The following is a 12,433-nucleotide window of genomic DNA, read 5'->3' as shown; positions in this document are numbered from 1 at the left end:
GCTCCCACCCGTCCCCGCCTCCCCAAGCCCGCCGCGTCCTCGCGTCCCCGCCTCCCCATCCTCGCCTGCGCCTCCGACTCCCGCGGCCACCCTCGCCGCCTCCTCCCGCCGGCGACCGAGGTTGGGTGGTTGGGCTATACATACATGTATATATATAATATATATATATATATATATCATATATATAACATTATTTCAAATTATATTTTAAAATTTTGTCTATAATTATATATGAATTTAAATGTAGACCATTAATTTTTAAAAACAAGATGCCAATCGTTAATTTAAATAAGATTTTATATGAAGTGTATATGATTATAGATGTTCGGAACCATTGATTTATATTAGATAATATTCAACTATTGTAAAAAATACAAAAAAAATAATTTCAAAAAGAAAAGAAAAATAAGCCTGTGTACCACACACTCGCGTAAGTGGGTTTTTTTGCTCATTTTATTAAAACAAAAGAGGAAAATTGCTTATTTTTTTAATATAAAAAGGTAGATTGCTATTTTCGCATAAAAGAGGAGTGTAGGATGCATTTTGTAAAAAATCGAATGAAAAGGGTGAACTATAGTATAAAAAAAGAAAACTAAAATAATAAAAATTAAAAAAATACATATATATATATGGTCGAAATATTACTCTAAAAAATAATAAAAATTAAAAGATACATATATATGACTGAAATACTACTCTAAAATTAAAGCAGAAAAACATAAATTTACCTAAAATTAGGAAACAAAAAGTCTGATTTGTGAGGGTTGACTTAACTCTGAGTGTTGCCTTCCATCTACCTAGAAATAATATTCTTAGGCGTGTTGCCACACATAAATCCGTGGACTCTGGGAACAAGACGTAAACTATCTTGACTCAAAGTCTAGGCTCTTGTTCTTCTTCCTTGAGATGATGGGATGTGCTAAAGCCGAATACCATCTATTTCTCTACTTTTAATTAAACAAATAGCTCTACCAAAATTTACAGGGGATGTTACAAAAGTATGCTCCACAAACCTTTTTTTTACTATAATTTGATTATTTTTAGAATCAAATTTCAAGTAATGTGTACTATTTTTAAAATGAAGTTCAGCAATAAAGAGGTGAAAATATATATATATATATGTATATACGACGACATGAGAGAGACGAAAAAAAAAAAAGAAATAAATGGGTGTCAAACGTTGTTATTCATTTTGGATATTTTGATCACTTTGTCAAATTTTATCTAAGATTTTTTTTCTTTTAATAGAAAAGGGTGAGGTATTTAAGTGGTTTTGCACTTTTTTAATAATATTCTCAAGAAACGTAATTGTAATTTTTAATTTATTAAAGATATATTTATAATTATATTAAATTTTAAGAGGTGCAGATGTAATTTCCTAACTTATTTCTTGCTATTTAGGGTATTAATTTATTGGGACAATTTATTTTTGTTAAAACTCAAGTATGATGATATAATTAATTGAGAGTTCAATCCATTTCAACTTAAAATCACAAACACATCAAGGCCATAGAGTAGGAAAAAAAAAACAAGAAAAAAAAACACTGATGTTTAAGTATTAAATTGAGACTCCAAAAATTCTATACATAGGTGTAGTTCTAATTATAATTGTAATCTTAAAAAATATACTTTTAAATTTATAAAGAAAAACACACACACACACACACAAAAATAATTGTGTAATTAAATTTAACCTTAATTAGGGGGAGGTGATGTAACTTACCCTTTATATTTTAAAGGGTTAATTACTTTTTCCATTCAAACTATGATTATTTTTACATTTTGACATTAAACTTCTTTTTTGTGTCAATTTATCATCTCAACTTTACGAAATTTTACATTTTGCCATTTATAACTATTTTTCCACCAAATTTTTTGTCAAAAAACATCATATGCAGTGCATGTAATATTTAAGAATTATATGATGTGATACTTTCATATATGTACATCATGAATGATGTTTTTTCAACAAAAAAAAAGTTTCATATATAGTAAAATACAAATTTTGCAAAGTTGAAATGGTAAGTTGACACGAAAAATAAAAATTTAATTATCAAAGTATAAAAATAAATATAATTCAAATGACAAAATATAATTTACCCTATCTTAAATGTTAAGGGAAGTATTAGAAATTACGGGTAGACCTAGCTAATATAGTCTCCTCTTTTAGGTAAACAAACAACTCTTAGAGCTTCTTGGAACTGTCCCGTACCACTCTAGGAATCAAATAATTGAAAAGCTCTTGAAAAAAAAATACTATTCTCTGATTGTCTTTTTGTAAACATAAACACTTATTAGTTTCAAAATAGTTGCTCTCAAATGAATTTTTTACTCAAATGAGGTATTATTCAATTAAATTGATCATATTATAAATGTATTATATATTTATTATATAATTGATTATAATTTGATGATGTTCGATTCAAATTTAAATTTCCTATATGTATGATTCGTAAAAAATTCAACCCAATTAATTATTTATATCTAGATAATGTATAATTAAGAGAAAAAGAGAGCCCAAATATATGACTTGAAAAGCGTGTTTCACACTTCCTTCTTGTTTGGAAGTTCAAACTACCACGAAATTCTAATGAAAACTCCCTCCAAATTTCACTTTCATAAAAGCTTTATCTAATTTCAGAGAAACTTCCTCTTATCTTTTCTTCCAGAAATTTTTTCCCTATAAATCTCTTGACATAATCAACCAAGAAAATCAGTGTACTTCACTACTACTTCATACACTGATCACTTGTTCACACATGTCCTACAAGAAAATACATTAAAGAAAAAAACAAATAGAATTAATTATTCACATCATGATGGATTCAAAGATGTCAGCAGCAGCTGGGCTCATCAGCATAGTCAACAAAGCAGCAAATCTTGGCTCCTTCATTTCCCTCATTTTGTGGTGCATCATTTGCAGCTGGATAATCACATTCCAAGACTTCTACACTTGCTTTCGTCGCGTTTTCCATCTCTTTTCTTATCTCCTCCTCGACTCGTGGAAGCGTTCCCACCATCATTCACGTAACGTTTCGACCCCAGAACGGGTGTGTTGCGCTGGGAACGATGTTAGTAGGGACGATGTCGAGGTAGTGATGGAGAAGTTAGGGCTACTTAGAGGGCAAAGGGCTGAAGAGCAGATCACAATGTTATCAGAGTGTTCACTTGAGAGTGTTGTGAATGTGTTTGATGGGGTGGAGCCTAGTTTGGGTGAATTGAGGGAAGCATTTGAGGTGTTTGATGAGAACAGTGATGGTTTTATAGATGGAGGGGAGTTGAGGAGAGTGATGAGTTGTATTGGGTTGACAGGTTTTTCGGAAGAAGAGTGCAGGAGGATGATAATGGTTTTTGATGATAATTGTGATGGGAAGATTGATTTTGGTGAGTTTGTGAAGCTCATGGAGGATTGTTTTTGTTGTTGTTGTTAATCATGCATCCTTCAATTTTTACTTTGCTTTATTATGTTTAAAACCATGAGATTGAGGGTTTTTGTCTTGGCCTAAAGGTTAAGAATGAAACTTAATAAAAATAAAATCGAGATCATAAGTTCGAGCCATATTAAAGGTGTGGATATTTAGCACATTTTATACGAGTTTATTGTAATTTTTTTTATTAATTTTAATTATGTTGATGTATTACTCAATTTATTTAGATATTAATATATAATCCACTTATCATTAAAGAAAAAAGAAAGAAAAATCTTTTTTTTTTTTTTGTAAGTTAATTTAAGTGTTGTTGTGAAGTAGACTGGACTTAGAAAGGCACAAGTGTCCAAAAGGGATGTTTTAATAATATCTACCCAAATCTTACATTTAGAATCAAGTTTGTCGATAGAAATGTCAATAGGGTGAGTCTTAAGATGGGTTTGTCAAAATTGAGAACCCATCCTGTCAAGAAAATTTTGGATTTGTAGCCGACCTGGACCGATTGAGTTGGACCAATAGACTCAATTAATATTTTAATTAAAATACTAAAAAATATATTTTTTGAAATAATACTACCATAACTTTATAAATATGAGATACTAATATTATTGAAAGATCATTTTTTTATAAATCTATACATGTATGTTTAAGTATTGAATATTAAATATCAGTTACTTATAAACATTAGAACGTTTACCAAATATTTATATCACTATTTGATATGACTGGAGTACGAACTTCCTATAAATAAGCTCAGGAGGTGAAACTACTACTAAGTATGAGAAACAGAACCACACACGAGGAGCCCCAAAAACGAAGCTGTAGGGTCATAACCAAAGGAGTACGGGGCTTTAGGATAATGATATGGGTGGAATACAACTTCCTTGTAGAAGAAGCTTGGAAGTAGAAGATAAAGTACGAAGGGTACGAGCTTAGGCAAAGCGCATCCCTTGTAGATAAAATCCAAGAGAAGGGGTTACAAAGGTACAAAGTCTTTAAAAATAAGATACGAGGGATAAGCTGTCGACATGAATACGAGGGGAGAAAAGGAAAAGCATACGAAAGGAGGGGGGGGCAATCACTGAGTCCGAAGCCTGAGTAGGCAGATACGAGGCATTCGATGAGACTCCAATCATTAATCTTTGAAGTAAAGAAAGAAGAGGCTAGAGAAGAGAAACGAAGGGTTTGGTTCGCCCCAAAAATACCCAAGTAAAACTCTACGAGAGGATTAGATCAATGAAGGATTTGCGGGCGTATCTTTTTCTAACAAAAGATCTCTATCAAAGACTTTAGGGGGGATGCATTAAGGAATTTGTTGAGAGCCAACTGATCTATAAAAGGAGTACCTCTTGATAGCAGGAGGATCATCTTGCTTGAGTTTACCAAAATCCACCACATCATTGTTTAATTTATAAAAATATTAAGTTTATCTGTTATATGTAAGTATAAATAAATTTTACTATTTGTTATATATGTACAAAATTACATTTTATATATAAGTATATATGTATAAAATATGAAAATTTTTAAAGAAGTCATTGGAGTTGGTTTGGATCCAAACCATTCAGATCCAAAATCCGCTTAAGACTTCAAAACTCTCTCTAACTGGGGTGGGTCCAACTAGACCCATTGCTATCCCTTTTGTAAAGCGGGATCGGGATCTAGCACAAAGTATATAATTATGATTAATTTATTCAATAAAATCTTATTTTATTTTAAATGTTTGGATAATATAAAATATTTAAAATGGGAATGAATATAAAATATTTTAATAATGAAGGTGATGTGAGCAAAAAATAGTTCTCAGGTTGAATTGGAGTAGAAAGTAATAAACTAAAATGATGGAAAATAAAAGATTGTAGAAAGTGAAATTGAAAGTGTTATTCTTCATATTTTGTGTACAAAGGAGAGATTGACATTTTAGTTTGACGTGTAAAACTCTAAAATATAAATAAAAGTGTTCCTTTCAACTAAAATTGTAATATGAAGGTGAAAGTTGTAGTACGATGGTAAAATTTTCCTCTCCCACTTTGTGAACTCTCAATTTATAAGCCATCTTTAGCCAGTGGATAAAATTTAATCCACCCAGATTTGGTCCAGGATTCATACCAATTTGGTGGAGCATTATAACAAGGTGATTAGATAAGATCGATTTTCTCATGGATTTGGTGGAGGGTCATCTCCTATTGGTTGGAGACTAACAATCCTTGGAGACGATTGGAGGATCCCTCAAAACTCGGTGAAGGGTTATCTCCTCAGAGATCAACAATTCTCGAGGGTGATTGGAGTTCAATGCGGATGAGGACATCTTTTGGGGATAATGATGTCTTCTTGGATTTTGAGTAAGGTGGTTCAGAATATGACTCGAAGGTTACTTCTGTTTGGAACATCTCGTGTCCCAACTGAGGTGGTCGCTATTTGATTCTATATGGTGTTCCCCCAAAAGTCTTGCGTAAATGCTACTTATGCCACTCATGAATGTCACCCAAACTACCCGTAGACGCCTTTGATATGAGCTTTTGCTTTTGCAAGGAAGTCTAAGTTCCTAAATTTCCTTGTAGGCTTACGAGACCCTTTTGGATCTGGGCCCTTTCAGATTTAGATTAATTAGACTTCTTTTAACCAATTTATATTTTTGGACATCTCTTGCTAAACTTTGTATAGGCCCTACTCAGATTGAGCTTCTTGGAACTATCATAGACCCTTACTTGAAATAGGCCTCATTGGGACACCTTGAGCCTTGCATTATATGGACTTTTGTGACCTCTTTTATTTTTGGACTATTTGGAGCTCTTTGTACCGATGCATTATTATGGACATTAAAAAAAATATTTATGAAAAATCAAATAAAAACATAAAAGGGGGGGGGGGGCATGTGCTTGGAATTAGCATAGTTATTCATTAGATAACTAAAAAGTGATCATCGATAAAACATTGCACAACTTTAAATGATCTAAGCTAATAACAATTCTAAATGACATAAATGTAAATCGATTGCACTATGGTAGCAAAATCAAATCCCCAAAACCCGTTTTAAAATTTTGCAGCGGGGATGAAGAGGAGAAATCGTTAATCTAGAAGCCCTTTTCTTGTTTTTCACCACCATACACGTATGGGAAAAGCTGTCTACCAAACAACGTTGGGGGGTTCGTTTCTCCCGCGAGTTTCAACTGCCGAAATCATAGTACAGCCCATTTGTCTCCTCCTCACATCTCTTTTCTCCTTCTCTTTAGCCTCATCTGTCTCTCTGTCTCAGCTTCCGTTGAACCATTTTTTTATTCTTCGTGTGTTCCCTGTTTTCCCTTTCCATTCTTTTTTTCCCTTAAGACTTTTACAAATGATCGATATTATCATGTCTGCTCGTCGTTCCCTCATTTATATGGCCCGTTTCTAGGGCATTTTCCATTTCCAAATTTATTTTAGATGTTGATATATGTAGCTCCGACGCCACCATGCAAATGGGGTTTCGTTGTTCCATGGAAATCCTCAAATGGGATAGTCTGATGCTTCTTGTTCTGCCAGCCATCGGCTAAAATTTTCATTTCTCTTTATATTTCAACCACTTCTTTTTTGTGGGAGTAGACACATTTTGTGAGTGGTATTTACCAATTTGAGCATTTCTCAAGGTTTTACTTAAAGGGTATGGACGAAAATTGGACATAATAGGAAAGATCTTATCTTATTTATTTCTCCTTTAAATGCTTTTTGGAAATTTAATTTTGATATTTATATACGGACTTTATTTTTCTCTTATTATTCTGAATATGATATGAATGATTAAAATGGGAATTCTTTTGTGTTATTAATGTTATTGGATGAAGTGGAAACCTTTACACAGTTTAAAAGAGTTTTGATTTTGGTAGGATGGGAAGGGTGAAGTTGAAGATACAGAGACTGGAGAGCCTGAGCAGCAGGCAAGTTACGTATGGCAAAAGAAGGAATGGGATCCTTAAGAAAGCCCAGGAAATATCAGTGTTATGTGACATTGATATCATTCTTCTCATGTTTTCTCCAACGGGGAAGCCTTCTATATTTCGTGGACAGCGCAGGTATTTATCAAGCATTTGAATTTGATTCTTGTTGCATGTAATTGTGCTTGTATCTTTGTTGCCGGTCCAAGACTTCATTGTTTGTTGAAGTAGGAGCACAGTTACAACACGACACTAGGTAGTAGCTGTAGTGTCTTGTTAGGTTGGGATTAATAATGTTCATAACTTTATCTCAAGCTTGTTAAAGGGAAGGTGCATGGAGGATGTGTGAGAAGGATGACATTTAATGCTTGTTTAGCTCTGCTGCCAACGGAAGTAAGGCACTTCAGATAGTGGTGAAAGTAACTCAAAGGATTTAAAGTCTGGGTATATAGTTTAGTATATATATCTACATTTCTACATCTGTCATATGTTAAATAGAGGAAAAGCTATCTAGAGCTGTCATAAATAATGTTGCGGTTGCTCTTTTGTAAAGTTTTGATTCCATGATAGTGTTGAACTCACCTAAGGATTTGAATCAGTTGGTTATGTCATTGGGCAATGGCAATAGTGAAAAATCATTTCACCTGAACATGTTATATATTTAAAATGGCTTTGTTCAAGCACATGAAGCTTCAACTGTGTAGCTAAGATTTCCTGAACTCAGTTATGGGCTATTCAGTGACTCAAGTTATGATAAAGAATGAGTTTGTAGAAGTATTCATTTTATAACCACAGATTACCTTGAATATCCTTGACAGTGGAGAAGATAAATCTTTCTTGTCCTGAAAAAGTAGAAAGGTTGAAGTCGCTTATGACTGATCATTCTTCATCACTGTGTTTTGATTGACAATGTAGACAAATCTCTGAAACCATCACCAGCACAGTGCACTTTACAGTGTTCAGTATGTTGATGTTTGCTTGGTTGTGATGCTAAAATAAGATATTATTTGGGCATTGGGCTTGGAATTTTGCTCTTTGTGAGTTTGTTTTGTCAATTTTTGTTTGTTTTGTGTGTGTGTGTGTAAGACAGAGAGAGAGAGAGAGGATCTCAGTGTGATCGTGGATCTTCAAACTCTCAATTAGCATATAAGCATTTTGAGCAAGTCAGTGGAGCACTAACATAAGAGACCTAGATTAGTACAGATGACATTGTTGAAGGACAATGTTTAGCTTCTGACAAGTGTACACTGTTATATTGTGTGACCTGAATCCTGATGCTGAACAAATAAGCACCTTTGATTTTCACTTAACTAGATATCATATGGTGAAAAAAATTCAGCAGTATTAAATTAAATTACAAAATTCGTATACGAGAGTTAAAACACACTAAGCATACTAAATAAATCATCATCAAAACTGGTCATTACAACGCCGTAAAAGCATAATATGTTAGCATTGTTCTGTGTAAAACTTTTAGATAATTTTGCCACCCTTTGGCAATGTAAAAATAAGTTCTTGCTTTAACTCAAGAAACAAGAAATGAGGCCCTAAGAATGACTTACTAGCCTCCAGTGATGTTTCAGTCTGAGTTATGATTACTAGATGTTCTGCTTATGAAGTCAGAGCAGTAATTAAACCAGCTGTTTCTGGAATTTGTTGCACAAGAATGATTTTGTGTTTTTTCCTGATGATTTTTCTTTTGGTTTCAGCAACATTGATGAAATGATTGCAAAATATGCTCAACTTACACCAAAAGAAAGGGCAAAAAGGTAGATGGTAATTCTTGCAGTTAAATTTGTCTGTCAATTGAAATTCAGTTACCAAAAATAATTCTGTTGATTTCCTCCTTGTTGAATTTCTAACAGGAGGTTGGAGAGTCTTGAAGTAAGTTTGTATTTTTCTAGTCCACTGTACTTCTTGAAAAGTTTGATGAATTTGATCACTTCTATTCATTGGCGTGATAGACTTTGAAGAGAAACTTCAAGAAAGTTGACCAGGATGTGGATATAGAAGAGTTTCTTGATGCAAGGTAGGTACTTAAATCAGTATATTTACTAAAGGTTTATGTAGCATCTGGTTGATTCTCTCTTTTTTCTGCCTTTTCCTTTTTGCAGCAGTCCATCAGTAGAGGTATCTTTCACTTTTCAATATAGCGTCCTTCTTTTTGAGAATTTGAGCCGACTATAGTGTGGCCCAGTCCGTTAACATCTTCTCATGGTGATGTGTTACTGATAGGAAATGCAAAACCGAGTAATGGTGCTGCAGTCTCAACTTACTGAAGTACATAAAAGACTAAGGTGCAAACTGGAACCTCCAAAATCAGTACCTGCTTTTAAACTTTTAAGAATTCTGTACTATTATTAATCTATTGACTTTGTTCTCATGTTAAACTTCGACTTCTACTATATAGTTTTGTGGTCATCGATATATATTGAATGAACTCTTCCCTGAGTTTTGTTTATATCTATTTAAGTATTTCCTTTTTCCTCAGCTGGTGGACTAATCCCGACAAAATTGAGGACATTGAGCATCTCAATCAGATGGAAAATTCACTTAGGGAATCCCTGAATAGGATGCGGCTGCATAAGGTAAGTGATGGATGGCTGACCGAATGTGCTAATAGTTGGAGGAATATGAAACAACAATCATATGTTGGATGGAATAAATTGCTCAATGGTTTGAATAGTTCTTTTGGACTAATCTGCCTCATTGTCTTTCAGCAGGAGAAGTTTGCGCAGAACCCAATTATTTCATTTGATTGCACAAGCCAGGTAATTAAGCAATCTAGTGGCGTAAAGTTCTCTGTCTCTGCTTCTATTTGTGTTCACGAGGTATATCTATATGAATATTTGGGTTTTGGATGATTTACGAGAGTCTAAGAGCAAGTATGTCCAAAATTGCAGTCCCAAAATGGCATGCATTTTCCAATAATGGCATCCAATGATCCAGATTGCCAAACACAGACGTGGCATCCAGGTGGTGTGAGGGAACATATGATACTACCAAATGAACCCCATTTCTTGACTAGTAGGTGAGTCCATTTCTTTATTCGTGTCCTTTTGAACATCTAGCAATTAGTGAATTTCTCTGCTTGTTTACTTTTTCTGCATCCGACAATTCTATCTCTCATGTGAGTTGGCGATGTCTTCATTTTACATAATAACTTAAGCAGCTATTATATAAGGCTATGGATTAATGGTAGGGAATTTTTCATCTATCTAGATTCTCAATTTTTGCGTTAACTTGTTTTAAGTCTTGTTTTCTAAATGTACCCAAGTTGACACAATATGATTTTTAAATTCAAGTCTTAGTTGTCTTTGGTATCATTTCGATTTTTATTTTTTCAGTTTTTAAGTGGAAAGATTTTTTTTGGGGGGGGAGGGGGGAGATTTTCATGAGAACTAAAAATGTGTTTAGATTATTGATGACGTTGTATTTTTACTGTAGTGGTGTCATCCACATAAATTTTATTTGAATGAAATCGACAGTTCTAACTTTAATTGATGTAAGATAGCTAATTATGTCGCGATATTTGCTAAAAGTATATATTATTATTTTATTAAGTTAATGATAAAAACATATGTACATATATACTGAAAACATAATGACTTAGGTACAAAGATGATGAAAATATATTTAGCGGAAACACATAAAAACAAACACGTTTTAAATTTCCAAGCAGCTGGAAATTGCAAACTGAGAACTGGAAATGAAGACGAACAATGATTTACAATCTTATGTTTGCCTGAACTTTGATATTAAACTAGACTGAAGTTTCGGCGATTGCTTACTTTACTGCTAACTTTTAGCCTTAAATGTAATGTCCTGCTCTTCTTTTCAGAGATATGGAGTGCTCCAGAGATATGTCCTTTCCTAGCTGTTCTGGTTTCTTTGGAAATGTGAAAAATCAAGATATCGACAAAGCAATACCACAGAAAAATGACAGACAAGATGATGGCATTACTATCGATGATTACGCCGGCTCATCTTTCTTGAGACTCCCTCTTGCCGAACAATATCCCTTTCATACATTTGGAAACTTTAGTTTTCCAGATATGATAGAGCCTGGAAGAGACGCAAATTTTCAACCGGCCCCTATAGACTATCAGATAAACGGCAATTTCGAACTTCCAAGATCTGTTTACAACAGTTTGGTTCCTCCAGCTGCTTCCTGTGCCATTTCTATCTTTAATGACAACTCCTACCCACAGGTCAGTCTACATCGAATTATGAGATTTCTTGAAGCCTTTAAATTACTGAGCAGTGTTATGATTTGATCTGTGAACTGGAAAGTGGGCTTGAATTTCTTTGACCCTTCTGTCCTTTTATAGTTGAAAATTGACATAAGAAACATGTCTTTGCTTGGTTCTATTTTTAAGGCGTTTCCTTTGTTGTGGGTAGAGAGAGAAAGTCAAAATATGTGTGTGCACTTTTGAGTATTCTAATATTTTCGGTTGTGTTTTGAACTGATGTAAGATAAATAAAAAGTAAGTTGACTGCCTATTTTCTGAAAACATCAGGATGTCTTATGCTGTTCTTTGGGGTTTGTAGTCTACTGGTTTCAGTATACTCAGAGAACGGCACTGTATTAGTTTGTGATCCTTTCAGTATTCTGACCCCTAATAAATTGGTAGTTAACCCAAATCTGCAACTTCTGCAGCCACCAAATCAGTTCAATGCTTAAGTCAAAGCTCATCAACTCATTGGCGCTCAAGACAATCCGAAGATCAATACTTTAAAGATGGCTCAAAACAGATAGCTTACTCAACCGCAAACGACTGCCCAAACAAAGAGATCTGCTGTTCTTTACATCACAAGATAATAAGAAGTTGCTGTGGTATAGCCAGGCATCGTTGTTTGCCGTTCTCCTTGCCTAATTTTAGTTCAGCAGTACTCAAATATCCTATATATATAGATATGAATGTATGCCCCAAACCAGGGTGAGAAATGAACAGTAAGAACTTGAAAAACTATGGAAAAAATATATATATATTGTAACAATAATAATTACTAAGTTGTTTGAATGAAAGATATGCTTGTTCTCCTGAAGTGTTTCTTGAGACCATACTAATTGCTGTTGATGATTTGGTTGGG

The 12,433-nt window shown here is 33.8% G+C and overlaps 2 protein-coding genes across 6 annotated transcripts; both read left to right on the top strand.

Annotated features, from left to right (window-relative positions):
• The first annotated feature begins 2,727 nt into the window (after positions 1 to 2,727).
• Positions 2,728 to 3,732, top strand: LOC105168826 (putative calcium-binding protein CML47). Its single transcript, XM_011088983.2, has one exon. The coding sequence runs from the start codon at positions 2,817 to 2,819 to the stop codon at positions 3,429 to 3,431; it is 615 nt and encodes a 204-aa protein (XP_011087285.2). The 5' UTR covers positions 2,728 to 2,816; the 3' UTR covers positions 3,432 to 3,732.
• A 2,714-nt stretch (positions 3,733 to 6,446) lies between these two features.
• LOC105168825 (agamous-like MADS-box protein AGL65) lies at positions 6,447 to 12,388 on the top strand. Of its 5 annotated transcripts, none has more exons than XM_088883969.1 (12): positions 6,447 to 7,019; positions 7,292 to 7,477; positions 9,049 to 9,108; positions 9,205 to 9,223; positions 9,304 to 9,368; positions 9,454 to 9,469; positions 9,575 to 9,636; positions 9,831 to 9,927; positions 10,060 to 10,110; positions 10,243 to 10,370; positions 11,181 to 11,550; positions 12,000 to 12,388. In XM_088883969.1, exons 2-12 carry the CDS (start codon positions 7,293 to 7,295, stop codon positions 12,021 to 12,023), a joined length of 1,077 nt encoding a protein of 358 aa, XP_088740095.1. In that variant the 5' UTR covers positions 6,447 to 7,019; position 7,292; the 3' UTR covers positions 12,024 to 12,388. The 5 variants fall into 5 exon arrangements, with proteins under 5 accessions (XP_088740095.1, XP_088740098.1, XP_088740097.1 ...); XM_088883972.1 differs by having other exon boundaries at positions 6,447 to 7,068; positions 9,457 to 9,469; XM_088883971.1 differs by having other exon boundaries at positions 6,447 to 7,068; positions 10,063 to 10,110.
• Positions 12,389 to 12,433: the final 45 nt, after the last annotated feature.

Source organism: Sesamum indicum, linkage group LG8 (assembly GCF_026168435.1).
Source record: "Sesamum indicum cultivar Baizhima isolate 11 linkage group LG8, ASM2616843v1, whole genome shotgun sequence".
Taxonomy (NCBI): Eukaryota; Viridiplantae; Streptophyta; class Magnoliopsida; order Lamiales; family Pedaliaceae; genus Sesamum; species Sesamum indicum.
Note: the sequence above shows the minus strand (reverse complement) of the source record. Positions and strands in the feature narration are given on the sequence as shown.